Source organism: Rhinatrema bivittatum, chromosome 5 (genome assembly GCF_901001135.1).
Source record: "Rhinatrema bivittatum chromosome 5, aRhiBiv1.1, whole genome shotgun sequence".
NCBI classification, from domain to species: Eukaryota; Metazoa; Chordata; class Amphibia; order Gymnophiona; family Rhinatrematidae; genus Rhinatrema; species Rhinatrema bivittatum.
This window is the reverse complement of record NC_042619.1, coordinates 132400355-132425005: the sequence shown is the minus strand read 5'-3', so window position 1 is coordinate 132425005 and position 24651 is coordinate 132400355. Positions and strand designations below refer to the sequence as shown.

The 24651-nt window shown below is 47.0% G+C and overlaps 1 protein-coding gene across 1 annotated transcript in view; it reads left to right on the top strand.

Moving 5' to 3' along the window:
* The window catches only part of DGKH (diacylglycerol kinase eta), a 735022-nt gene that overhangs the window by 416470 nt on the left and 293901 nt on the right, over positions 1-24651 (top strand). Inside the window, 1 exon segment of the mRNA XM_029602950.1 lies at positions 9450-9582. Coding sequence (XP_029458810.1) covers positions 9450-9582 — 133 coding nt within the window.

Below are 24651 nucleotides of genomic sequence, written 5' to 3'. Positions count from 1 at the left end.
ATACCTGAAGAGAATATATTACCAAGTATAGATTTAATGGGTGGCGAGGCTACTGCTAGTAATACCAGAGTCCTGTGTCCAGCAATAATTCCTGATGTAGGTAGTGAAGCAGAAGAGAATAGTGGGGAACCAGAAAATGTTACATTACTAGACGTGTGGAGACTATCAGCAAAAATTGATAAGAAATTGTCTAACTCTATATCTAAAGTTCATACTTTTACTGTGGAGACTAGGGCAAAATTTGAGGAGTTAGAATCTAGAACTGAATAGAATCTAACGTGTCCCTTACATAGGACTCACCCATATACACACTATGGGGTAGATTTTAAAAGAAGCGCGATCAGCCTACTTTTGCTTGCGCATCAGACTCAAGCAAAAGTACGCTGGATTTTAGTAGATACGCGCGGAGCCGTGCGTATCCACTAAAATCCCTGGATCGGCGCACGCAAGGCTATTGATTTTGTATAGCCGGCGCGCGCCGAGCCGCGCTGCCTAACCCATTCCCTCCAAGGCCGCTCCGAAATCGGAGCGGCCTCGGAGGGAACTTTCCTTTGCCCTCCCCTCACCTTCCCCTCCCTTCCCCTACCTAACCCACCCGCCCGGCCCTGTCTAAACCCCCCCCCCTTACCTTTGTCGGGGGATTTACGCCTCCCGGAGGGAGACGTAAATCCCCGCGCACCAGCGGGCCTCCTGCGTGCCGGGCCGCGACCTGGGGGCGGGTACGGAGGGCGCGGCCACGCCCCCGGACCGCCCCGGGCCGTAGCCATGCCCCCGTACCCACCCCCAAAACGCTCCCGACATGCCCCCGAAACGCCGCGACGACCGGGCCCGCCCCCCGACACGCCCCCGACATGCCCCTCTCCGAAAACCCCGGGATGTACGCGAGTCCCGGGGTCTGCGCGCGCCGGTAGGCCTATGTAAAATAGGCTTACCGGCGCGCAGGGCCCTGCTCGCGTAAATCCGGGCGGATTTACGCGAGCAGGGCTCTTAAAATCCGCCCCTATGTGAGAGTCCATTGGTCCTATTCTTCTTGACACGGGTGTTGTTGGAGAGGTGTAGTTTTTAGATTTCCGTTTCCTTCCCATGATTTAAAAAAAAAAAATTTTTACCAAGGGGCGCGCGGCTTCGGCTGTGCGCCGCAGGGCCCTTGTATTTAAGCTGTCCTGGGGCGCCTGCTGATGACATCACTCAAGGGAACGCCCCCTCGATCTGGGCCTCCCTTTTCCTCGACCAGGAGTAAGTTTTTAGTTCTCTTAACTTGCTGTAAAGCAAGAACTGAAATCGAGTGCTTCCCCTGCTCACTGACCGCACTCTCCTTGCCTCGGTCTGTGTGCTGCAGGGCCCTTGTATTTAAGCTGTCCCGGGGCACCTGCTGATGATGTCACTCAAGGGAACGCCCCCTCGATCCGGGCCTCCCTTTTCCTCAACCAGGAGTACGTTTTTAGTTCTCTTAATTTCAGTTCTTGCTTTACAGCAAGTTGAGTGCTTTCCCTGTTCACTGACTGCACTCTTCTCGCCTCCGAGCAGGCATTAATTTCTGAAAGTAAAATGTGCGGCTTGGCTGCACATTTTGCTTTCTGTATGATGCGGAATAACTAATAGGCCCATCAACATGCATTTGCATGTTGCAGGCGCTATTAGTTTTGGGGGGGTTGGCCGTGCTTTTTCGACGTGCAATTACCTCTTACTGTATAAGGGGTAAGAATAGCGTGTCGAAAACACGGGGCCAATCGCATACTGTATCACGTACTGTATCGGCCTGTGTGAAAGCTGTGGATGGGGGTAAGTGTCAAACAAACAGAACACTTTAGTTGGGTGTTTCAATGTAAATTTTACTGTGGATCTTCCAAAGTAATTAACTGGCACCATACACATTTAATTCTGGTTACATCTCTGTCCAAAAATTATCTTTAGTTGTCTTTTTCTCACTTTCTTTTGATGTGTCCCTCTGCATTGGAGTTCTATCTTGTGCACCCTCTAGGGTATGGAACAGTAAGCTTTTCAGATGTGCCAGGATTCTCCTGTCGCTTTGGGGTCCCTGATTCCCACAGTGCTTGGGCTTCCAGAGATATATCAGATTCTCCAGATTCCAGTTCTTCCCTCTTTTTCCTGGGAGGAAAACTGCTGGGGGTCTCCAGATGAATAACAACTCATACTCACAGTTCTCCTCTTCAGATGGTAAACAAGAGATCTTTCAGCATAAAAGGTTCAGGCAGTAGGGAAAAAATAACTCTTTGCTTTTTCCCACTTTTGGGCAGGAAGGTAACAGCAAATTTCCTCCCAAACAAAAAGATACAAATTTTCACAATAATAGCCAATCAAAACAGAATCACCACTGTCCAGCCATTGGATGGAAGAGGGAAACAGCAGATCTTTCTTTTATCCTAGTCTTCCCAAAGGCAGGGGGAGTTTTGCTCTTTGAGATGATCCAAGGAAAAAAAAATAACAAATAGTAAAATCGAGAATTGCTCAAAGAAACTGCAAAGAGACTGAGGCAACTTCTCCAGCTAAATTGTGAAGTGAGAAGGTCTACTGCCTCCTTCCTATCCTGGGAATCATGAAATAGGGGACCAAAGAAAATTTCAGTGCTTCGAACTCCAACTAAAACTGCCACCTTGAACTCCCACCCTGCTTGCCTTTGAGCAGACAGGAAGTCACCATTCCAGCCAACCACACAGGGCTGCTGTTCATAAATGGCATGGTCCGCTTTTAACTCCTAACCCCATATCCTAGGCTAGGGCCATCTAGTGGAGATCTGAAGGAAACACACATAACATACATCATATTTATTTATGTATTTAGGCGTTTTATGTACCGTGGTTCCAAAAGAAGACCACAGTGCTTTACAAATTCAGCATTCATATTCATGGTCAACATTCACGTTCTGGTTCAACATTCATATTTTAGGTCAGTACAACAGCAAATACGTATTCTAGGTCATATTCATAAATTTTCTAGGTCAACACAAGTTAAATACAAAGTTTAATTCTACTATCATTACACGTTACATCGTTCAGTACTTATTGCTCACTCTAATAATGTCTCTGGTACTGACAGTGAAGTAATTGGCATATTGGTGTTTTAAGTTAAATCGTATGCATTTCTAAAGAGCCATGGTTTCAGTTCACGTTTGAAACTCTTTCTTTCTGTTATCAGATGTAATGACTCTAGAAGAAAGTTCCATAACTTGGGGCCCGCTATGGAAAACATTCGGTCTCTTATTTGTGTTAGGTGTGTGTCCGTGTTATAGGTACTTTTAGAAGTCCTTTGTTTTGTGATCTTGGGGCTCTCTGCGGTGTGCACGGTTGAAGTGTCACTCCTATTAAGCATGGGTTAATGTTGTTGATGATATTAAAAATTAGAGTTAATACTTTATAATGAATTCTGGCTTGTACAGGAAGCCAGTGCAGTGCTATCAGCGAGGGGTTGATGTGGTCAAATTTCCTTGACTCTGGTAACAGTGTAGTGGAGGCATTTTGTAGTAACTGTAGTGGTTTTAATAGTCTTGCGGGTAGGCCAAGTAATAGGGAGATGCAGTAATCTAAATATGAAAATATTAGAGTTTGTAAGACAGTGCGGAAGTCCTGTATTGTTGTTAGAGGTTTCATCCGGTGTAATATTCTCAGCTTGGAGTATCCTGTTTTAATTAATGCTTTTTCATTGTGAAGTTCTCATTGATCTGTATTCCTAGGTCCTGTACTTGATCTGAGGGAGTAATGTTAAAAATTCCCAGCTCTAGGATTGGCAGTTTGATTATTGTGAGATTTCTCCGTAACCACACAATTTCGGTTTTTATTTCAGAAATCATGTCACAGTGTCTGTTGAATGTGTCATCTGTGATTTTGAGGGCAAAAAAAAAAAAAAGGTTTAGAAAAAGCTAAATTAATAAGCTGAAAGAAAATCATATAGCATTGGTTAAAGGTAATTTCTGAAATAACTGATTTGGCTAAATGAGAATGTTTCCCCTTACTTCTGACCATCGAAAAAAAATTAAATTTATGTTGTCACCTTAGTAAGAATGGCATAAACTCCCTCCATTACCAGACACTTTATGAAGTAATATAAAGCCCTGCAAAAATGTCACTGTAGTGTATCTGCCATACCAAAACAGCACTAACTCCCAGAACAAATAACAATAACCCAGTATGAAAAAGCAATACTGCAAATATTCCATCAGGCCATGGAACACAAATACGCTTTCTATTGAAAAAAAAAAGCAAAAAACAGAACAAGCTGCATTAATACAGATCTATGCACAGAAACTGCATGCTAGCAGAATACTTTACCTTGGTCACATTCACATATGCATGACACAGACACTTAACAAATACAGAATAAATGCCACAAATTAGAAATATTCAGGCAAAAACTGAATTCTTTGCTCTGTTGTCCATTCCAATTTCATGTCTCCTCTCCTGTTCCCTGCAGATAGGAATGAAGTGGGGTGGTAACAAGAGAAGAGGAGCTGGATTAGAGTCTAGAGTGGCTATTCTTCATTCTGCAATGTCTGATCCATGCTCACCCTCTCCCCTCTGGTCCCCTGATTGACAAGAAGGGAGGGGCTGCATTAGGAAACAAAGGGGCCCGATGCAAAACAGTGTGCTCAGCTGAGCGCACTGTTTAACCTGCAGTTGGACACAGGTTGTGTAGGCGCTACCTAATCCCCATATGCAATAAGGGGATTAGCGCCTCCACAACGCGTGTCCAACGCGCTGGGAAACTAATAGCGATCATCACGTGCAAACAAATGTGAATGAGGCTATTAATTATTCACTCCCAATGCAAAAAAAAAAAAAAAGGTGCGTCCAATATGCATATTTTTGCACTCAGAAATTGACACCTAATTTCTGAGCACACCCAAATGTTGTACAGAAATGCAGAAAATACTCAGTTAACCAGCGTCCATTTCCCGAGTCTGTGGCTGTGCGTCGATTTGGAAAATGGACGCCGATAAATTCAGTGACCGCTTTCTACACCGGCAGACAGCCCAGCACTCTAGCGGCGCGCAGTTGACCCTAGCGCCTCCTTGACAATATGACCCCAAATTTAAATATTGCATGGCGCCCCCCAGGAGAGATGCCTGGGGGCGCGTTAGAAAAGTGGACACTGAACACTCAGCGCCCGCTTTCAGCACTTTTTTTTTGCATGAGCCCCAAAGGGATTCTTCTTTGCTGTGCTTTGTCTGCTCTAGGCTCTCCCCCTCACCTCCTTTTCCCTGCATGCTGCCTGGGAGTGGAGGGGAAAGGAGGTGCTGGAGCAGGAAGTATAGGATTGTTCTCTGCTGCCTGAGATTCGGCACTGGCCAATATAGTCGTCCAGGCAGAGCCCTGCGTGCTCATGCACTTGGCCGTCTCCTATGCAGGGCTCAGGAAAGTTGCCCCATGCACTGGACATGGCTGAAGATGATTCCGCTCTTCTCTTCCTGCCACCTGGGGGAAGCAGAGAGACTGCGATGGGGATTGGAGCAAGGGGTTGTATGAAAGAGGGGATAGAGGTGTTTTTGGTTTTTTTTTTCAATAGATTGGTTGGGGGAAAAGTTGTTTAAATAGATGGAATGGGGATATTTGAAAGAGAGGCAGGAAGTGGGTTGTGTTTAAAAGGGGGACTGGGGGGAATCAGGGTATGTATGTAAGAGAAGCTAGGGGGAGGGTGCATGGCTGTGTGATTGTGCGGGCACCTGGGATAAAAAAAAAAGACCATGAACAAGTTACTTTACACTCCATTGCCTCAGGCACAAACTTACAGCTAGATTTACTAAGCTGAGATAAGGTGATATTGTGCGTTAAATGCTGTTTATTGCGCAATATTATGCCAAAAATTTCAATGTATTCCTTGCCCTATGGAAATAAGCTGCTTTGTGCAGGCAATTCAGTGTAAAAACGAGCATTTTCTACAGCCGGCCCAGCCATCTGGAACAATATGCCCACAGACCCCTCTAACCTTCCGAAAAAAACTCAAGACATGGCTCTTCCTCCAAGCCTTCCCCTAACTTGCAAATCCAGCAATTCTTCTCTACCAGACCAGACACTGCTTACTAACTAAACACCCCTCAAGTTTAGGCATTATATTTATGCCTCTCTTCTTTGTCTTATTGCATTATCTAGTTCATTCAGTTATGCTGTCCTATATCTCCGGCTAACCTTGCCCCCCAAGTTAAATCCTCCTTGTTATATGTAACTTTCGCCTCTTGTTAAATGGTTGATTAAGTTATACCCCTTGTTACATGTAAACCGATCTGATATGAATTTTTTTCATGAAGATCGGTATATAAAAATGTTAAATAAATAAAAAATAAATAAACACAATAACGCAGCTGACTTATAAACAAGTCAGCCCTGTTATTTTATCGCATTTCAGGGAGGTGTAGATAAACCATTGCATGGACACTGTGTTGCTAACGTGCCTGCTGATGCCTTTGCTACGTTAGTTAAAGAGCCAAACAGCCCAAATATACAATCCCTGAAAAGCAAAAAAAAAATGCCCCCAGTGTTTTTTTGTTAACTCGCCTCCACCCCACCCATTGCCTGTAGAGACAGAGGGGCCGATGCAATACAGTGCGACCAGCCGAGCTCTCAGACGCGGGATAAATAGGCGCTAATCCACTCCCCTAATGCAATAGGGGGATTAGCGCCTATTTAACGAGCATCCGACGCGGAGTGAATGAGTTAGGGCTCATCACATGCAAATGCATGTGAATGAGGCTACTACTCATTCACTTCCAATGCAAAAAGATAAATGTGCATCTCTGACGCACATTTATCACTCAGCTATTAACGCCTGCCTGGAGCAGGCGTTAATAGCCTAGCGCATTGAAAAGAAGTACAGAAAAGCAGAAAAAACTGCTTTTCTGTACTTCTTTTTTTAAAGTAAAAAAAATAAAATAAAATAACTCGGCAGACCTCCGAGTTACGAAGACCGACACCGGTAAACTTGGCGTCGGTTTTCATAACCGGCCGTCTGCCAGTAATGAAAACGGCCGTCAATAAACTCGAATTTACCGGCGTCGGTCTTCATAACCGGCAGCCGTGGCAGGTCGCGTTAGCAAGGAGGTTCTAAGGTCGCGCAAGCAACCCTAGCGCCTCCTTCCTAGCGCGACTCCCTAATTTACATATTGCATGGCGCCCCCTTATGGGCGCCATGCGTGCGTTAAGAAAGCGGGCACTGAAAAGTCAGCGCCCGCTTTCCGCGAAGATTATTGCATCGGCTCCAGAGGCAGCTGCCAGAAATTAAAAAAAAAGAACTTTTAAAACATGCAAAGATGCCACGCCCTCTTCCCAAACCCCACCCCTATGTATACAATACAACCCCCCCCCCCCCCCCCCCCCCCCCGCCCAAGGCAAATACCCTCCTTCAAAGACTCTCCAGCATCAAACCACTTCGGCCTCTCTTCCCCCTGGACTAAGTACATTCATGTCCCTGGGGACTAGTGGCGTCCCCTGTCCTTTCCCCATCACCAGCCTGTAAAAAGGGCCTAATGGTCGAGGGGGGCAGCCAGACCCCCAACCCACCCCACCTCTGAATCTCCCCATATCTCCAAATTAATGCATTGGGGTTCAGTGGGGGCCTGGAGCACCCCTTAGCTCTGGGCCCAGTCGACACCATATTTCAAAATGGCGCCGACTGGCCATTTCCCCTATCTTGTGATTTCTGGTGGGTCTTTTCCCTTACCACATAATAGAACCATTTTGAAATATGGTGTCTACCGGGCCTGGAGCTAAGGAGCACTCTGGGCCCTCCCAGTGAATTAATTTAGAGGTACGGAGGGGGGTGGCAGTCCAGCTGCTCCCCCCCCCCCCTCCCACCAAGTCCATTTTTCAGGTTGGGAGGTAGAGGGAGAGACTGTGGGGAGACCACTAGATTCCAGGGACATGAATGTAATTGGACTGGAGGGAGGGGTACCAAGGCGGTTTGAATCTGAGGGAGGGGTCTTTGAAGGGGAGCATTTGCCTCAGGCAGGGAGTTATGTTGTATACATTGGGAGGGGTTTAAGAAGGGGCAGGGCATTGCCATATATTTCAAAAGGCCTTTTTTTTTTACTTGTGGGGATTGCCATTGCCCCTCAGATGGCAGGGAGGGGTGGGCGCGAAAGACTCCCAGGGACCTTTTGGCAAATTTTGGGGGGTGGATTTTTAGGTCTTTGGCCTTTTAAGTAATGGTGGTAGGCTGCCATCATGTTCTTTGGCCCAGTTTCATAGCGCAATTTTTAATCGTACATTTCTCCCTTGATAAAATATCATGCCACGTGAATGCTGCGATATTTTGTTGGGGGAGGGTCAAATTGTTGTGGGACAGCCCCCCCTGCGATAAATTGCCCCTCAGACAATAAAATATTGCAGTATAGTAAATGACCCTGTTAGATTGTAAGCTCTCTGGGGATAGGCAAATACCTATAGTACCTTAATGTAATCTGCTTTGAAGTGCCTGAAAAAGCGGAATGTAAGTAAATAAGGGAGGGGGAGAAAGAAGAGTAGGTTGGGAAGGCGACAATAGAAGAGTAAGGAGAGACCTGGAGGGTACCTCCCTCTCTCTATTATCCCTCCAAAATTTGTTTATTTAGGTTTATATTCCACTTTTCACACTACTTTAAAGTGGATTACATTCAGGTACTGTAGGTATTTCCCTTTCCTCAAAGAGCTTACAATTTAAGTTTGCACCTGAGTCAATGGAGGGTAAAGTGACTTGCCCAAGGTCACAAGGAGTGACAGTGGGACTCGAACCCTGGTCTCCTGGTTTGTACCCCACTGCTCTAACCACTAGGCCATTCCTCCACTTCCAGTCTCCCTCTATCCATTTTGTATTTCCCTTAGATCCTCCCTTATCCCCTTCTGTATTCCCCCTAAAATCCCAGAACTTCTCTCCCACCTTCTTCTCTACCCCATTCCATCTATGATCTTTCTATCTCTCCTCCTTCTCCTCCTTCTCCTCCTCTCCAAACCTCCTTCCCCGACTTCCCCTCCTCCCTGACATCTCTTCTTCTGCACATTGATACTTGAAATTCTCCACCCATAAAACTCCCCAAAGAACAAAATTAATTACTCAAACACAAAACAAGGTTGAGAAAAACACTTTTTTTTATTTTGCAAAATAAATTAATCTGTTTTAATATGCAAAATAATTCTAACATATGCAAGTGTGCTGTAGAATTGCTGCAGGATTTCATAAACTGTGGAACAGAATCTACCCCTGAGCTTGCTACAGGAAACTGGGGGCTGTGCTGATGGACTAACTAATTTATTGAGGCATGAATTGTCACATGCATCCTTGAAAGCTCATGCCTCAATAAATTGGTTAATCTGTAAGGTGCCACCAGCCTCTTTTATTAGTGGCAGATGTCTTTCAAAACACTTGCCCTACATGTTGAATTTTCTAGCAGTAAATGTGGCTTTACATGCTTTTAGCTGTAGTTGGATCTTGTTCTTCCAAATGTGTTTTAACTTCTCCTTTGCTAGACCGCACAGTTTAATGTGGAACATTTCTCAGGGATGCATAACTGGTACGCCTGCTCCCACGCCCGCCCTACGTTTTGTAACGTGTGCAGAGAAAGCCTATCTGGAGTCACTTCTCATGGCCTGTCTTGTGAAGGTAATGCAGAAAGTTGATGTGGTTTACTGTAGTGTTATTTAAGGTATTGCCTTAGTTTAACCAATGCTGGGAGAATAAGGAAAGAAGAAATTTAAAAACAATTTAGTTACAGAACTGTTCTCTAAGGACAAGCAGGATGTTAGTCCTCACACATGGGTGACATTATCAGATGGAACCCTGATACAGAAAACTTATGTCAAAGTTTTTAGAACTTTGACTAGGCACACTGAGCTTGCCCAGCATGTCCTATATCACACGTCCACAAGGGGCACCTCTTCAGTCTCTTCTTTTCAGCGGAGCTGTAAGCCTCACGGTGTAACTGAGCTCACTTTGGCTGTTTTTAGCCTTGTAGAAAACTTTCATTTCACCCCATCATGGCCACGTCCGGTTTTCGCCGATGCCCCTGGTGCCTGAGGACAAATATCTATTACTGATCCTCATGAGGTGTGTGTCCTCTGCCTGAGGACATTGCATGACCCCCGGGGCTGCCGCTTATGCTCCCAGATGACCCTGAAGGGACATTGGCTTCAACTCAGTAAGATGGATCAACCCTTCAGGTTGAGGAAGTCTGAGCCATTGGCATTGAAGGACCCTTGAGCTGCACCGATGGACACCATACCATCGACATCGGCAGGACCGTCTGATCCGTCGATGCCGCTGGTGGATAGGGACGCTGGAGACAGACCGTTGTCGATCTCCTGCAGGCCGAGGATGCTGGGTTTGTTGTCTTCAGCCTCGGCAGCGGGGAAAGACTGGGCCAAGTATCAAGGAAAGCCTAAAAAGCAATGGCAACGGTCCCCATTGATGCATGATGCTGGGTGAGGGGATACACTGGCTTTTGCAAAGATGCCCCAAAAGCGACCCTGCAGTGAGGAAAGCCCATCCTCTATCAGTGCAGGGGGTTTGCGATGGTCTCTACCGATCCTAGTGCCAGTTGCCGATCCCCCTTGTGAGTCTGAAGAAGCTATGGCCAACCCTTCTTCCTCCCAGTCGGCAACATTTGAGGAGGAGCAACATTTGAGGAGGAGCTGGAGTGCCAAGTTCAGCTGGGGGTGGAGTGGGTGCTGCAGGGCTTTGGATCTGTGGCACTGACAACACCAGTCCCGGTGCTGCCAGGCCTTGTATCACTTCTGGAGCAGATCAATGTGCTCCTCAGTGCATTACCAACCCAGCTGGTGCTGGTTCCCGAGGCACCGAATCGTCCCCCTACAGATACAGTGGTTGTTGCTGGTTCCTCCAAGGAGGAAGCTCCACAAAGGCTGGCAGAGATGCTGAGGCCTGTAACCCCCCTGTCCAATTCTACCGGTGCCTGCACCTCTGGACGAAGGCCGAGCAACTAGGGCCCCATCCCCTGTCACATACAGTGAGGATGAGGGTCCGAATGATCCAGCAGAGACCTCCTCTGAGGATTCTGATGGCCTCCCATCTCCTCCAGAGGAACGAAGTAAGTTCCCGCCTGAGAACTTGACCTTCGCAAGGTTTGTGGGGTGATAGCGGAGGCCATCCAATTTCAACTTTTGATACAGGAGAATGCCAGGCACAAAATGCTTGAGATCCTCCAGGTCATGGAGCCTCCTAAGGAGATCATGTGGGCCCAGTTTTCAAGATCCTTAAGGAGTTGCTGCTGAAGATATGGGAACACCCGCTCACAGTGTTTCCCATTAACAAGAAGGCAGATGGGTTTTACCTTGTCCAGAAGGCTGCCAGATTCGATAAGTATCAGCAGCCTCACCAGTCAGTAGTGGTTGAATTTCTCTCATCAGAGGGCCAAGCGCTCTCTGATCCATTCCTTGGCGTCCCCAGGGAAGGACCATACAGCGATGGATGCTCTTGGGAGGAAGGTGTTCCAATGCACCATGCTCTACTAGCTCTACTGTTGCACTTGCCGGCCACAGGCCAGCTTCCCTTACCCAATGCTGCTCCGTAGCAGGATTGGGCCCAGGTTCCCTATTGACAGCAGGGTGCCATTGCTGACGCACTGCGCTGCCTGTGGCCGTGGGCCACCAGCCCGACATGTGCTCCGACGACACTGTCCCTGCATTCTCTGCAGCTGGCATGCCGCCGACTTCCTCCTGTGCTGGATGTCGTAGGTGCGTGCACACCCCTCTCTCTGCCACTTAAAGAGTTTGCAGCGGGAAAGTGCTGCTGCCTCTTCCTGATGACATCACCACTTAGGGACCATATAAGGCTGGACCCTGATTCCTGCTTTGCTTTGGTAAAAGGTCTCCTCGCTCTTTGCATCCTACGTGTTGCTGCCTTGAGTTCCTGATTTCCTTGCCTTCTCCCTTGCCCTTGGATCGCCTTGGTTTTTGACTTCGGACTGGATACCGATCACAAGAAACACCGCCTGCCTCGACCCTTGCCTGGGACCTGCTTTCATACTTTGCTGCCTGTTCTTGAATTTGGCCTGCTCTCTAGCACCTCTCCTTCGCTTGGATTTCCATCAATACAGAAAGCCCACGTAAGTTCAGCCGGCCCCAGCACTGAAGAGCTCAACCTAAGGGGAACGTGGGCTGGTAGTGGTGAAGCTCCAGCAGGGTCCCTGTTTTTCTTCAGCCTCACCTACCGATGGTGGAGACCTGTGGGGCTTCCCCCCACAGGTAGCGTCAAGTCTCCCTCGGTCCAAGGGTCCACCAGTGTAACATCCACATGAGCCAGTACTCACAGGATATCTGCAAACAGGTACAGGAGGTGGCTGAGCAGCTGCTTCAGCAGCAGCAAGACACCCTCATGTCACTGATGCACAAAGTCTGAAATGCAGGAAACATGAGGTTCGTGCGACCTACAATGTTTTCGAAATGGCATCGAGAGTCTCTGTAGTGGGAATCTGCACCCGCAGACTGGCAGGGCTGTGGGCCTTAGATCTCCAACCAAAGGTACAGGAATGACTCGCTGATGTGCCGTGTACTGGAAAGAATATCTTCAGAGATAGGGTGAGGGGTGCTGTGGCCCAACTTTGGGGCCACCATGAGACCCTCTAACAACTCTCCACCAGTACTCCGGACCAGTCCTCCTCATCAAGGAGGCCGGCAAGACCGGGGCCAAGGAAGTATTTCTTTCACCTCCTCACTCCTGTCAACACCATCATGGCTCCCATGCCCATCCCAGGCAGCAGAAAGCCCCCAAATCCCAGCTGGCTCCTCAGTCAACTCTATGAACAGGGTTTTGATTGGGCCATAGGGAGTGTAAGCCAGTTGCTCTTACCTGGGACGAAGGACCCTCTGGTTGGGGACAGGCTATGTTTCTTTGCGAACAAGTGACCCAGAATAACTTGGACCGGTGGGTTCTGCTTATTGTCTGCCAAGGGTACCAAATGAGTCTCCCGCCAAATTGCTCTCCATGCCCATATTAGGGCTGGTAATGCATCAGGAGGTACTACAAATGGAGCTCTCCTCTTTGTTAACAAGCCCGTACCACCAGTACAAAGAGGGCAGGGATTCTACTCCAGGTACTTCTGGATTCCAAAGAGAACAGGAGGACACCTTTCCCATCCTAGACCTAAGGGCCTTGAACACATTTCTAAAAAAAGAAAAGTTCAAGATGGTTTCCCTGGGCACCTTGATCCTGCTTTTGCAAAAAGGGGACTGGCAATGCTCCCTTGACCTAAAGGATGCATATACTCATATTGAGATCTTCACCTGTACACAGGAAATATCTCTTTTTTGTGGTGGAAGCACAGCACTTCCAGTACCGAATGTTGCAGTTTGGGCTTGCGTCTGCCCCATGGGTCTTCACAAAATGCCTGGCTGTGGTGGTGGCGCAACTCCGCAGACTGGGAGTGCATGTTTTCTCATATCTGGACAATTGGCTGGTCAAGAGCATGTATCAGGCAGGGGCTGTCAAGTCCATGCACTTGACCATTTGGGTGTTGGAGTCACTAGGGTTCATTCTCAACTACTCAAAGTCCCATCTCAGCCTATCACCTCAAATTGGACTTCATAGGAGCCCTGCTAGACATGGCTCAGGCCAAGGCCTTTCTGCCTACCAGAGAGCTGTTGCCTTGGCAACCATTGCGGCAGAGATTCAACAGAGCCAGCAGGTACCAGCCTGGCACACATTGAGGCTGTTGGGCCATATGGCCGCAACCATCCATGTCACTCTCTTGGCACTTTTACATGTACACAGAGCCCAATGGACCCTGAGGTCACAGTGATGCCAGACCACTCAGAGCCTCTAGGATTGCATCTGAGTCATCCTATCTCTCCGGGACTCATTGTCTCGGTGGCGGGCACTTTCCAGTCTGGAACTCATTTCGGAGTCTCCCCACTCAAATTGTCCTAACTATGGATGCATCTACCCTGGAGTGGTTAGCTCATGTAGATGGGCGTGATACCCAGGGTCTTTAGTCCGCTCAGGAACATTCTTGTCAAATCAACTTCCTTGAACTTCAGGTGATCAGTTATGTACTATGGGCTTTTAGAGATCGGCTGTCCAACAAAGTTGTTCAGATCCTAACCGAGAACCATGTTGCCATGTAGTCAACAAGCAGGGAGGCAGGGGATCGTACCTCCTGTGTCAGGAAATGGTCCAGATCTGGTCATGGATCCTGTCCTATGGGATGGTGCTTAGGGCCATGTATCTGGCCGGGGCGGAGAACATGGTAGCAGACAGGCTGAGTCAAAGCTTCAGACCCCACAAGTGGTCCCTGGATTGGGGGTAACGAATTGGATATTCCGCCTCTGGGGGAACCCGGATGTAGATTGGTTTGCTTCCTCCTGCAACAGGAAGGTTCCTCGGTTCTGCTCCCTGCACAGGACAGCTGGCAAACCAGCCTTGGATGCCCTCGCCCATCATTGGGGTGAGGTTCTTCTGTATGCATATCCTCCAATTCCCTTAATGGCGAAGACTCTCTTGAAGCTTTGCAAGGACAAAGGGACTATGATTCTCATAGCCCCTCATTGGCCGAGGCAGGTCTAGTTTCCACTCCTTCAGGAGTTGTCCATTCGGAGACTGATCAGTCTGGGGACTTCCCCTGATCTCATCATGCAAAACCATGTCTGTGGCATTCCAACCTCCAGGCCCTGTTGCACACAGTCTGGATGTTGAGAGGTTAATCCCTCAGCCACTTGATCTTTCAGAATTGTCTTGAGTCCTGGTGGCTTCTAGAAAGTCTTCCACTAGAAAGTCCTATGGACTGAAGTGGAGGAGGTTTTCCGTATTATGTGAGCAGAAGGCCCTAGATCCATTCTTTTATGTTGGGGAGCAGTCTGTAGCTAGGTATTCACCCACGTATGAGGACTACCATCCTGCTTATCCTTGGAGAAAGCACAGTTGCTTACCTCTAAGAACAGCAGGATGTTAGGCCTAACAAAACCCACCAGCCATCCCGCAGAGTTGGGTTTCTCCTATTTTTTATTTTAATCGTAATTCTATGTTACGAGACTGAAGAGGGACCCTGTGTGGACATGTGTTATAGGTTATGCTGGGCATACTCAGTGTGCCTAGTCAAAGTTCTAGAAACTTTGACATAAGTTTTCTGCATCTGGGCTCTATCTGATGATGGTCACCCATGTGTGAGAACACCTGTTACAGGTAAGCAACTCTGCTTTCACAATGTACTAAAGAAATGTCATTTGCAGAAGAACTGTTTTAGGAAGCAAATCTATACAAGGTTATGTTGCTCATAACCTCTAAAGGCCTTTTATTTTCTATAGCACACATTGCTTTCTCTTACTTAAAAGCTATGTCTCATGCTTTGTTTGGAAAATGTAAAGACTTAGATCAAAATGAAGAAAATAAGTTTGATTTAATTTTTATTATGTGTGATGTGTGAACTTAAACTTAGAGGTTCATATTCAGTCATTGGCGGGTTGCAGAGTTAGCCAGATAAATGTATTCACTAACAGATAAGTATGAGAAAATTTTTTTTTTAAAAAAGTGTGAAAGCTTGCTGGGCAGACTGGATGGGCCATTTGGTCTTCTTCTGCCGTCATTTCTATGTTTGTATGATATTCAGTGGCATAGTCACACTATTGAATATAGCCAGAGATCTTAAATATAGCTGGATAAGTTTATCTATCTAACTTTAGGACTGCTGCACGGTACAACCAGAGTTAGCCAGATAGCTTATCCAGCTAACCTATCTCCTCCCAGAAATGCCCCCGGAATGTCACTACGTTATCTGGCTAAACTTTAGCTGGATAATGAGATATCTGGCAAAAGTTTAGCTAGATAAGTGCTCAAAATATTTAAAATTAATCATGTAGCCAGATAACTAATCAGTTGTCGTGCTAAATGCCTCTAAATATGGAGCCCTTAAAATGTAAACTTTTATACTGTTAGTTTGTAAGAAACTTACTGACATTGATTTTTCATTGGACAAACTCTCAGAAGTGTAAAAAAAAGAAAAATCATATGAATCCATAAAGCAACTAAAAATGTCATGATTTGTAGGCATTCTTTACAAAAGGAAAAAAAGAACATCTTAGGGACAGGTCATGTCCATCCATTTGTCCAGTCATCTACCTGTTTGTCTGTGATCTAATATCAGCAAAGAAGCCAATGAGAAAATCTGGAAAATTATTTGATTCATACACAAATAAGAGTTGCAAATAATAGTTTAAAACTATGTCTGTTGAAAAAGACAGACACTTTAATGTAACCTGTGCCTTTGGAAATTTTGTACCCTATAAGATATATTTTAAAAGAAACACGCGGGTGTCCGTGTGCACATGGTTCCCGGACACGCGCATGTTTCATGCTGTCCCCGGATATACCAGCTTCCATTTTTTAAACCCTCGAATGCCTCCATCTGGTATGGACTGCTACCCTTATCCTCGAACTGTTGATAGGAGGTTTGAGGAGGGGGCTTTGAGGAGGGGGTACTGTTAAGAATCGCTGCCCGCGGGTTCCCCCGCGAGCAGGCTCCACTCACCTTCCATGCTTCTTCCTGACACGGCTGTGGCCGCTGATGTCGGGCCTTCACTATGCGGCTGGAGCCGTGGACTTTCCTGCATTCATCGCGGCCCAGGAGCCGCGCTTCATGCTTTCTTCACGACACAGAGCCGCCATAGATGCCACGAACATCTTCGTGGCCGGAGGCCGCTAGCCCCAGCCTGGATTGACGGCTGGAGCCGCCCTTGGGGCCTCCTGCAGCGGCCGGAGCCGCTGCTGTCTTCGGGGCCTGCCTCCAGGCCCAGCCCTGCGTCTCTGGCGTCTGACGTCGGTGCAGGCTGCTGTCCGCGGTCCTGCACAGCTTGTTCCTGCTTCCTCCCTTAGGCGCCGGCGCACGTCTCTCTTCTGAATTTAAAGGGCCAGACACAGGAAGTGTGCTTGCCCCACCTATGATTGGACTTCCTGCTCCAGCCCTATAAAGGGCTGCTCCGTTACTTCAGTCTTCGCCTTGCATCGGAGTTACTTCACTCTGGAGGCTCCTGCCTGCCAGAGCTCTGTCAGGTCTTCTTCGTGGAGCTCCTCTTCGTCTCATCTTCTCATCATGTCAAGTCTTTGTGCCTGAGGTCCTCGTCCAGGTGTCCTGTTGTCTTGTCTTGATCTTCTGCTCCCTGATGTCCCAGGTTCCTTGGTGTCTTGCTCCTGTGTCTTCAGTGCTCTTGAGCCTTCCGTCCTGCCGGCCGTGGGATCTCCAGGTGACGCTTCTTCGTCTTGGGAGATGATGGCAGTGGACTCCGGTCCCTGTGCTCCTGAACTTCCTGACCTGCCAGCCTTTGTGGAGCTCCGGATGACATCTGGCTCCGTCGTCGAAGTTCTGCCTCGGCTGGATTCTTCCCTGCACTCGTCCCGTTCTCAGCGTGGTCCGTGACCAGCCTCCTCGGGCTGTGTAGGGCGCACAGTGGGACAGGGTGGTCCGCGACCAACTCATTGGGTCCGCCTGTGAAGGTGGGCTGAGTAGGGCGCCCTGAGAGACAGTGCCAATGTCCTTCCGCCCAATCTCTTATCTCGTTTGGACTTCATAAGAACATAAGAAATTGCCATGCTGGGTCAGACCAAGGGTCCATCAAGCCCAGCATCCTGTATCCAACAGAGGCCAAACCAGGCCACAAGAACCTGGCAATTATCCAAACACTAAGAAGATCCCATGTTACTGTTGCAATTAATAGCAGTGGCTATTCCCTAAGTAAACTTGATTAATAGCCGTTAATGGACTTCTCCTCCAAGAACTTATCCAAACTTTTTTTGAACCCAGCTACACTAACTGCACTAACCACACCCTCTGGCAACAAATTCCAGAGCTTTATTGTGCGTTGAGTGAAAAAGAATTTTCTCCGATTAGTCTTAAATGTGCTACTTGCTAACTTCATGGAATGCCCCCTAGTCCTTCTATTATTCGAAAGTGTAAATAACCGAGTCACATCTACTCATTCAAGACCTCTCATGATCTTAAAGACCTCTATCATATCCCCCCTCAGCCGTCTCTTCTCCAAGCTGAACAGCCCTAATCTCTTCAGCCTTTCCTCATAGGGGAGCTGTTCCATCCCCTTTATCGTTTTGGTTGCCCTTCTCTGTACCTTTTCCATTGCAACTATATCTTTTTTGAAATGCGGCGACCAGAATTGTACACAGTATTCAAGGTGTGGTCTCACTATGGAGCGATATAGAGGCATTATGACATTTTCCGTTTTATTAACCATTCCCTTCCTAATAATTCCTAACATTCTGTTTGCTTTTTTGACTGCTGCAGCACACTGAGCCGACGATTTTAAAGTATTATCCACTATGATGCCTAGATCCTTTTCCTGGGTGCTAGCTCCTAATATGGAACCTAACATCGTGTAACTACAGCAAGGGTTATTTTTCCCTATATGCAACACCTTGCACTTGTCCACATTAAATTTCATCTGCCATTTGGATGCCCAATCTTCCAGTCTTGCAAGGTCCTCCTGTAATGTATCACAGTCTGCTTGTGATTTAACTACTCTGAATAATTTTGTGTCATCTGCAAATTTGATAACGTCACTCGTCGTATTCCTTTCCAGATCATTTATATATATATTGAAAAGCACCGGTCCAAGTACAGATCCCTGAGGCACTCCACTGTTTACCCTTTTCCACTGAGAAAATTGACCATTTAGTCCTACTCTCTGTTTCCTGTCTTTTAACCAGTTTGTAATCCACGAAAGGACATTGCCTCCTATCCCATGACTTTTTAGTTTTCGTAGAAGCCTCTCATGGGGGACTTTGTCAAACGCCTTCTGAAAATCCAAATACACTACATCTACCGGTTCACCTATATCCACATGTTTATTAACCCCTTCAAAAAAGTGAAGAGATTTGTTAGGCAAGACTTCCCTTGGGTAAATCCGTGTTGACTGTGTTCCATTAAATCATGTCTTTCTATATGCTCTACGATTTTGATCTTGAGAATAGTTTCCACAATTTTTCCTGGCACTGAAGTTAGGCTCACTGGTCTATAGTTACCCGGATCGCCCCTGGAGCCTTTTTTAAATATTGGGGTTACATTGGCCACCCTCCAGTCTTCAGGTACAATGGATGATTTTAATGATAGGTTACAAATTTTAAGTAATCGATCAGAAATTTCATTTTTGAGTTCCTTTAGTACCCTAGGATGCATACCATCCGGTCCAGGTGATTTGCTACTCTTTAGTTTGTCAACCTGGCCTTCTACATCTTCCAGGTTCACAGTGATTTCGTTCAGTTTGTCTGCCTCATCACCCCTGAAAACCATCTCCGGAACTGGTATCTCCCCAACATCCTCATTAGTAAACACGGAAGCAAAGAATTCATTTAGTCTTTCTGCAATGGCCTTATCTTCCCTAAGAGCCCCTTTAACCCCTCAGTCATCTAATGGTCCAACAGACTCCCTCGCAGGTTTCTTGCTTTGGATATATTTTAAAAAGTTTTTATTATGAGTTTTTGCCTCTATGGCCAACTTCATTTCAAATTCTCTCTTCGCCTGCCTTATCAATGTTTTACACTTAACTTGACAATGCTTATGTTTTATCCTATTTTCTTCAGATGGATCCTTCTTCCAATTTTTGAAGGATGATTTTTTGGCTAAAATAGCCTCTTTCACCTCACCTTTTAACCATGATGGTGATCGTTTTGCCTTCCTTTCACCTTTCTTAATGCGTGGAATAGATATGGACTGTGCCTCTAGGATTGTATTTTTAAACAGTGTCCAAGCCTGTTGAACACTCTTAACCTTTGCAGCTGCACCTTTTAGTTTTTTTCTAACTATTTTCCTCATTTTATCAAAGTTTCCCTTTTGAAAGTTTAGTGTTAGAGCTGCAGATTTACTTATTGTCCCCCTTCCAGTTATTAGTTTAAATTTGATCATGTTATGATCACTGTTGCCAAGTGGCCCCACCACCGTTACCTCTCTCACCAAATTCTGTGTTCCACTAAGAAATCTAAAATAGCTCCCTCTCTTTTTGGTTCCTGAACAAATTGCTCCATGAAGCAATCATTTATTACATCCAGGAACTTTATATCTCTAGCAAGTCCTGATGTTACATTTACCCAGTCAATATTGGGGTAATTGAAATCTCCCATTATTATTGCACTGCCAAATTGGTTTGCTTCCCTGATTTCTCTTAGCATTTCATCATCTGTCTGACCATTTTGTCCAGGTGGACGGTAGTATACTCCTATCACTATACTCTGGGATTTCTACCCATATAGATTCTACTGAGTATTAAGTCTCTTGTATGATCTTTATCCTGTTGGACTCTATACCCTCCCGGACATAAAGTGCCACACCCCCGCCAAGTTGATCCTCCCTATCATTGCGATATAATTTGTACTCTGATATAGCACTGTCCCATTGGTTATCCTCCTTCCACCAAGTTTCTGTGATGCCAATTATGTCAATCTCATCATTTGCTGCTATACACTCTAACTCTCCCATCTTACTTCTTAGACTTCTGGCATTGGCATACAGACATTTCAAAGTGTGTTTTTTGTTTGTTTTAACAACCTGCTTTTCAGTTGTTTGGGATAATTCGGAAATCATTAGCTTTGGTGATTTTTTTACATATAGGCATATGGACTATGTTTGCTTTTAATGGAACCTCTCTGTTAGGATGCCCTAACTCTCCTGTTTCATTAGTATCCTTCAAGGATACATTGCTCCGAACCATGCACTGCTGAGTGACTGTCGGCTTTCCCCCTTGTTCTAGTTTAAAAGCTGCTCTATCTCCTTTTTGAAAGTTAGTGCTAGCAGCTTGGTTTCACTCTGGTTAAGGTGGAGCCCATCCTTTCAGAAAAGTCTCCCCTTTCCCCAAAGGTTTCCCCAATTCCTTACAAAGCTGAATCCCTCTTCCCTGCACCATCGTCTCATCCACGCATTGAAACTCTGGAGCTCTGCTTGACTCTGGGGACCTGCACGTGGAACAGGAAGCATTTCAGAGAATGCCACCCTGGAGGTTCTGGATTTTAGCTTCCAGAACCTCTCTCCCACATTTTCCTATGTCGTTGGTACCCACATGTACCACGACAGCCGGTTCCTCCCCAGCACTGTATATAATTCTATCTAGGTGATGCGTGAGGTCTGCCACCTTCGCACCAGGCAGGCAAGTTACCAGGCGGTCCTCACGTCGACCAGCCACCCTGCTATCTACATTTCTAATAATCGAATCACCAACTATGATGGCCGGCCTAACCCTTCCCTCCTGGGCAGTAGCCCTGGGAGACTTGTCCTCGGTGCGAGAGGACAAAACATCACCTGGAGAGCAGGTCCTTGCTACAGGATCACTTCCTGCTACACTAGGGTGATGTTCCCCTACTGGGAGACCTTTCTGATCCAAGGCAGCACTAGGGCTGCCAGACTGGATTTGGGACTTGGCTACTATGTCCCTGAAGGTCTCATCAATGTACCTCTCTGTCTCCCTCAGCTCCTTCAAGTCTGCTACTCTAGCCTCCAGAGATCGGACTCATTCCCTGAGAGCCAGGAGCTCTTTGCACCGAGTGCACACATATAATCTCTCACCTGCGGGACAAAAATCATACATGTGACACTCAATGCAAAAGACTGGAAAGCCCCCCTCTTGCTGCTGGACTGCTGCCTTCATCTTAGTTTTATTGAGTTCCTAGTTAAGTTTAGGATACTAAGGGAGTTGAAATGAGTGGTTTAAATTTACAGGTGAATTTACTAATTAATCAGCTAGTGTCCTACAAGGGGATGATTAAACTTTCAGTAAGGGCTGGCAAAATAATATGATTTAGATAAACCCTGATTGATTTTTAATGAGAAAGTGTCTCGTGCCTAAAAATCAAGGGTTGAGTGGGTGGGAAAGACAGGCACTAGAATTAACTATCTCTGGCTTGCTTATTACCTCAGACACACACAAACTCTAAAGAATATATCCCTTAATTTCACCTTTCACCAAACTTTTATAAGCCCAAAACTTTCTGAAAGCTATACATACTAGAGATGTGAATCGTGTGATCGATCGTCTTAACGATCAATTTTGGCTGGGGGGGGAGGGAATCGGATCGTCGCGGTTTTGTTTTTTTAAATATCGTGTAAATCGTAAATTGGGGGAGGGCGGGAAAACCGGCACACTAAAACAACCCTAAAACCCACCCCGACCCTTTAAAATAAATCCCCCACCCTCCCGAACCCCCCCAAAATCTCTTAAATTACCTGGGGTCCAGTGGGGGGGTCCCGGTGTGATCTTCCACTCTCGGGCCACGGGTGCGTTGATAGAAATGGCGCCGGCGCCATTTTGGTTCCTGTCCCCCGACGTCACGAGCGTAGGAGATCGCTCCCGGACCCCCGCTGGACCCCCAGGGACTTTTGGCCAGCTTGGGGGGGCCTCCTGACCCCCCCAAGACTTGCCAAAAGTCCAGCGGGGGTCCAGGAACGACCTCCTGCACTCGAATCGTGTTGCTGTATTGCAAAATGGCACCGGCCGTATGGCCATTTTGCAATACGGCAACACGATTCGAGTGCAGGAGGTCGTTCCCGAGAGTGGAAGATCACACCGGGACCCCCCCACTGGACCCACGTAATTTAAGACATTTTGGGGGGGTTCGGGAGGGTGGGGGATTTATTTTAAAGGGTCGGGGTGGGTTTTAGGGTTGTTTTAGTGTGCCTGTTTTCCCGCCCTCCCCCTTCCCCCGATTTACGATTTTTGACGATAAATCGGGGGAATTCCTATTATATGTCGCCTCTAACGATTTTTGACGATTTAAAATATATCGGACGATATTTTAAATCGTCAAAAAACGATTCACATCCCTAATACATACCAACCCTCTTTAATCACCGTTAAATTAATCTTCAGTCAGTTAATGGAAGGTTTTGAGATTCGCGCGCCTAATGGCGAGTGCTTCCGGTCCTCCTCTACTGCAAAGGATTGCGGAGCCTCTGGAAGCTGGGCTATGGACGTCAATCCCTGGATCGCTTGCAGTGACTTCTGGACTCCTCTCCCGTGGGATGCTGGGAGCAGTATGCAGATGAGCCTTCCAGTCCTCCTCTTCGTCAAGTTCCTCATCTCGTCCTGGATGCCGTTGCATCAGTCTTGGTGTCTTGTCAACGTCTTGTTCCTGATGTCATCGCATTGACCCTGGTCCGGGATGCCGTTGCATCGACCATTGGTCCGTGATGTCTTCGCATCAGCCTTGGTGTCATGTCCTCAACTACCTTGGTGTCATGTCTTATTCCAGCCCTCGTCTCTGATGCCGTCTGCATCAGCCTTGGTGTCATGTCTTCATCTGCGATGCCGTAGCATCGATCTTGGTGTCATGTCTTCGTGTCAAGGCCCGTCTGCCCTCATCCTCAGGCCTGGCCTGCTGCTCCATGCCGATCTAAGCGGCAGGTCCGAAAGGGCTCGGAATGGTCGGAGGACAATTCACATTCCAACATCATCCTGTTGTTGGCCTTGGGAGCTTGCAGGCCTGGCGGGGAGGGTAAGACTGTCTGCCATGGTGGAATACGCCGTCAACCCTCAGTTTGGTCCTGGATCCGTCTGGGGTGGGGCGGAGGCCCAAGGGCACACTAAAACACCCCTAGTGCAACAGAATGCAAGGCCTTTTGAGGCCACCTACACAACACTTTCAATCTCCAGAACCTCAAATAACATTGACATCGGATGCTTCCAACCTCGGTTGGGGTGCCCATGTCATCGGGAACTCAGGGAACCTGGTCTGCAGCAGAATCACAGCACCAGATACATTTTCTGGAGCTCAGAGCAATCAGGTATGCCCTGATGGCTTTTCGGGATTGCCTATTCAACAAGACAATTCTGATTCAAACAGACATCAGATAACGATGTGGTACATCTACAAACAAGGCGGAACGGGTTCATACCTGTTATGTCAAGAAGTAGCACAGATATGGGCCTGGGCTCTTTCCCACTCTATGTTTCTGAAAGCGACCTACCTGGCAGGCGTAGACAATGTTCTTGCAGAAAGTTGAGTTGGACCTTTCATCCTCACGAATGGTACCTAAGCTCCACTGTAGCAGAGAAAATTTTCCAATGGTGGGGTTATCCACACATAGATCTTTTTGCGTCCATTCACAACTGCAAACTAGAGAATGCTTGCTCGCTACATCGCAGCTACAGGACACCACCAAGGGATGCTTTCGCTCTCTCGTGGTCAAGGGGTCTCCTATATGCGTACCCTCCACTTCCATTCATCAGCAAAACTCTTGTGAAGTTACGGAAGGACAAGGGCTTAATGATTCTCATAGCCCCTCACTGACCACTACAGGTGTGGTTTCCCATCCTTCGCGACCTCTAGTCCGTCAACAAACTCTCCTGGGGACAGACCCGTTGCTGATCACTCAGTACTGCGGACGTCTGCGCCAACCCAACCTCCATGCCCTGTTGCTGACAGCCTGAATGTTGAAAGGCTAATTCTTCAAGCACTCAACCTCTCGGACTCGGTATCCCAAGTCCTCATAGCTTCACAAACTCCTTCTACTAGGAAATCTTATCATTCCAAATGGAAAAGGTTTTCCTTATGGTGCACATCAAAGGACATAGATCCATTTACCTGCTCCACAATGAAGTTCCTAGACTACTTCTGGCACTTGTCGGAGTCTGGTCTACAAACTTCCTCCATTAGGGTTCATGTCAGCATGGTGGCCGCTTTCCATAATAGTATAGGGGATGTCTCGATATCGACACAACAGTTAGTGGCACG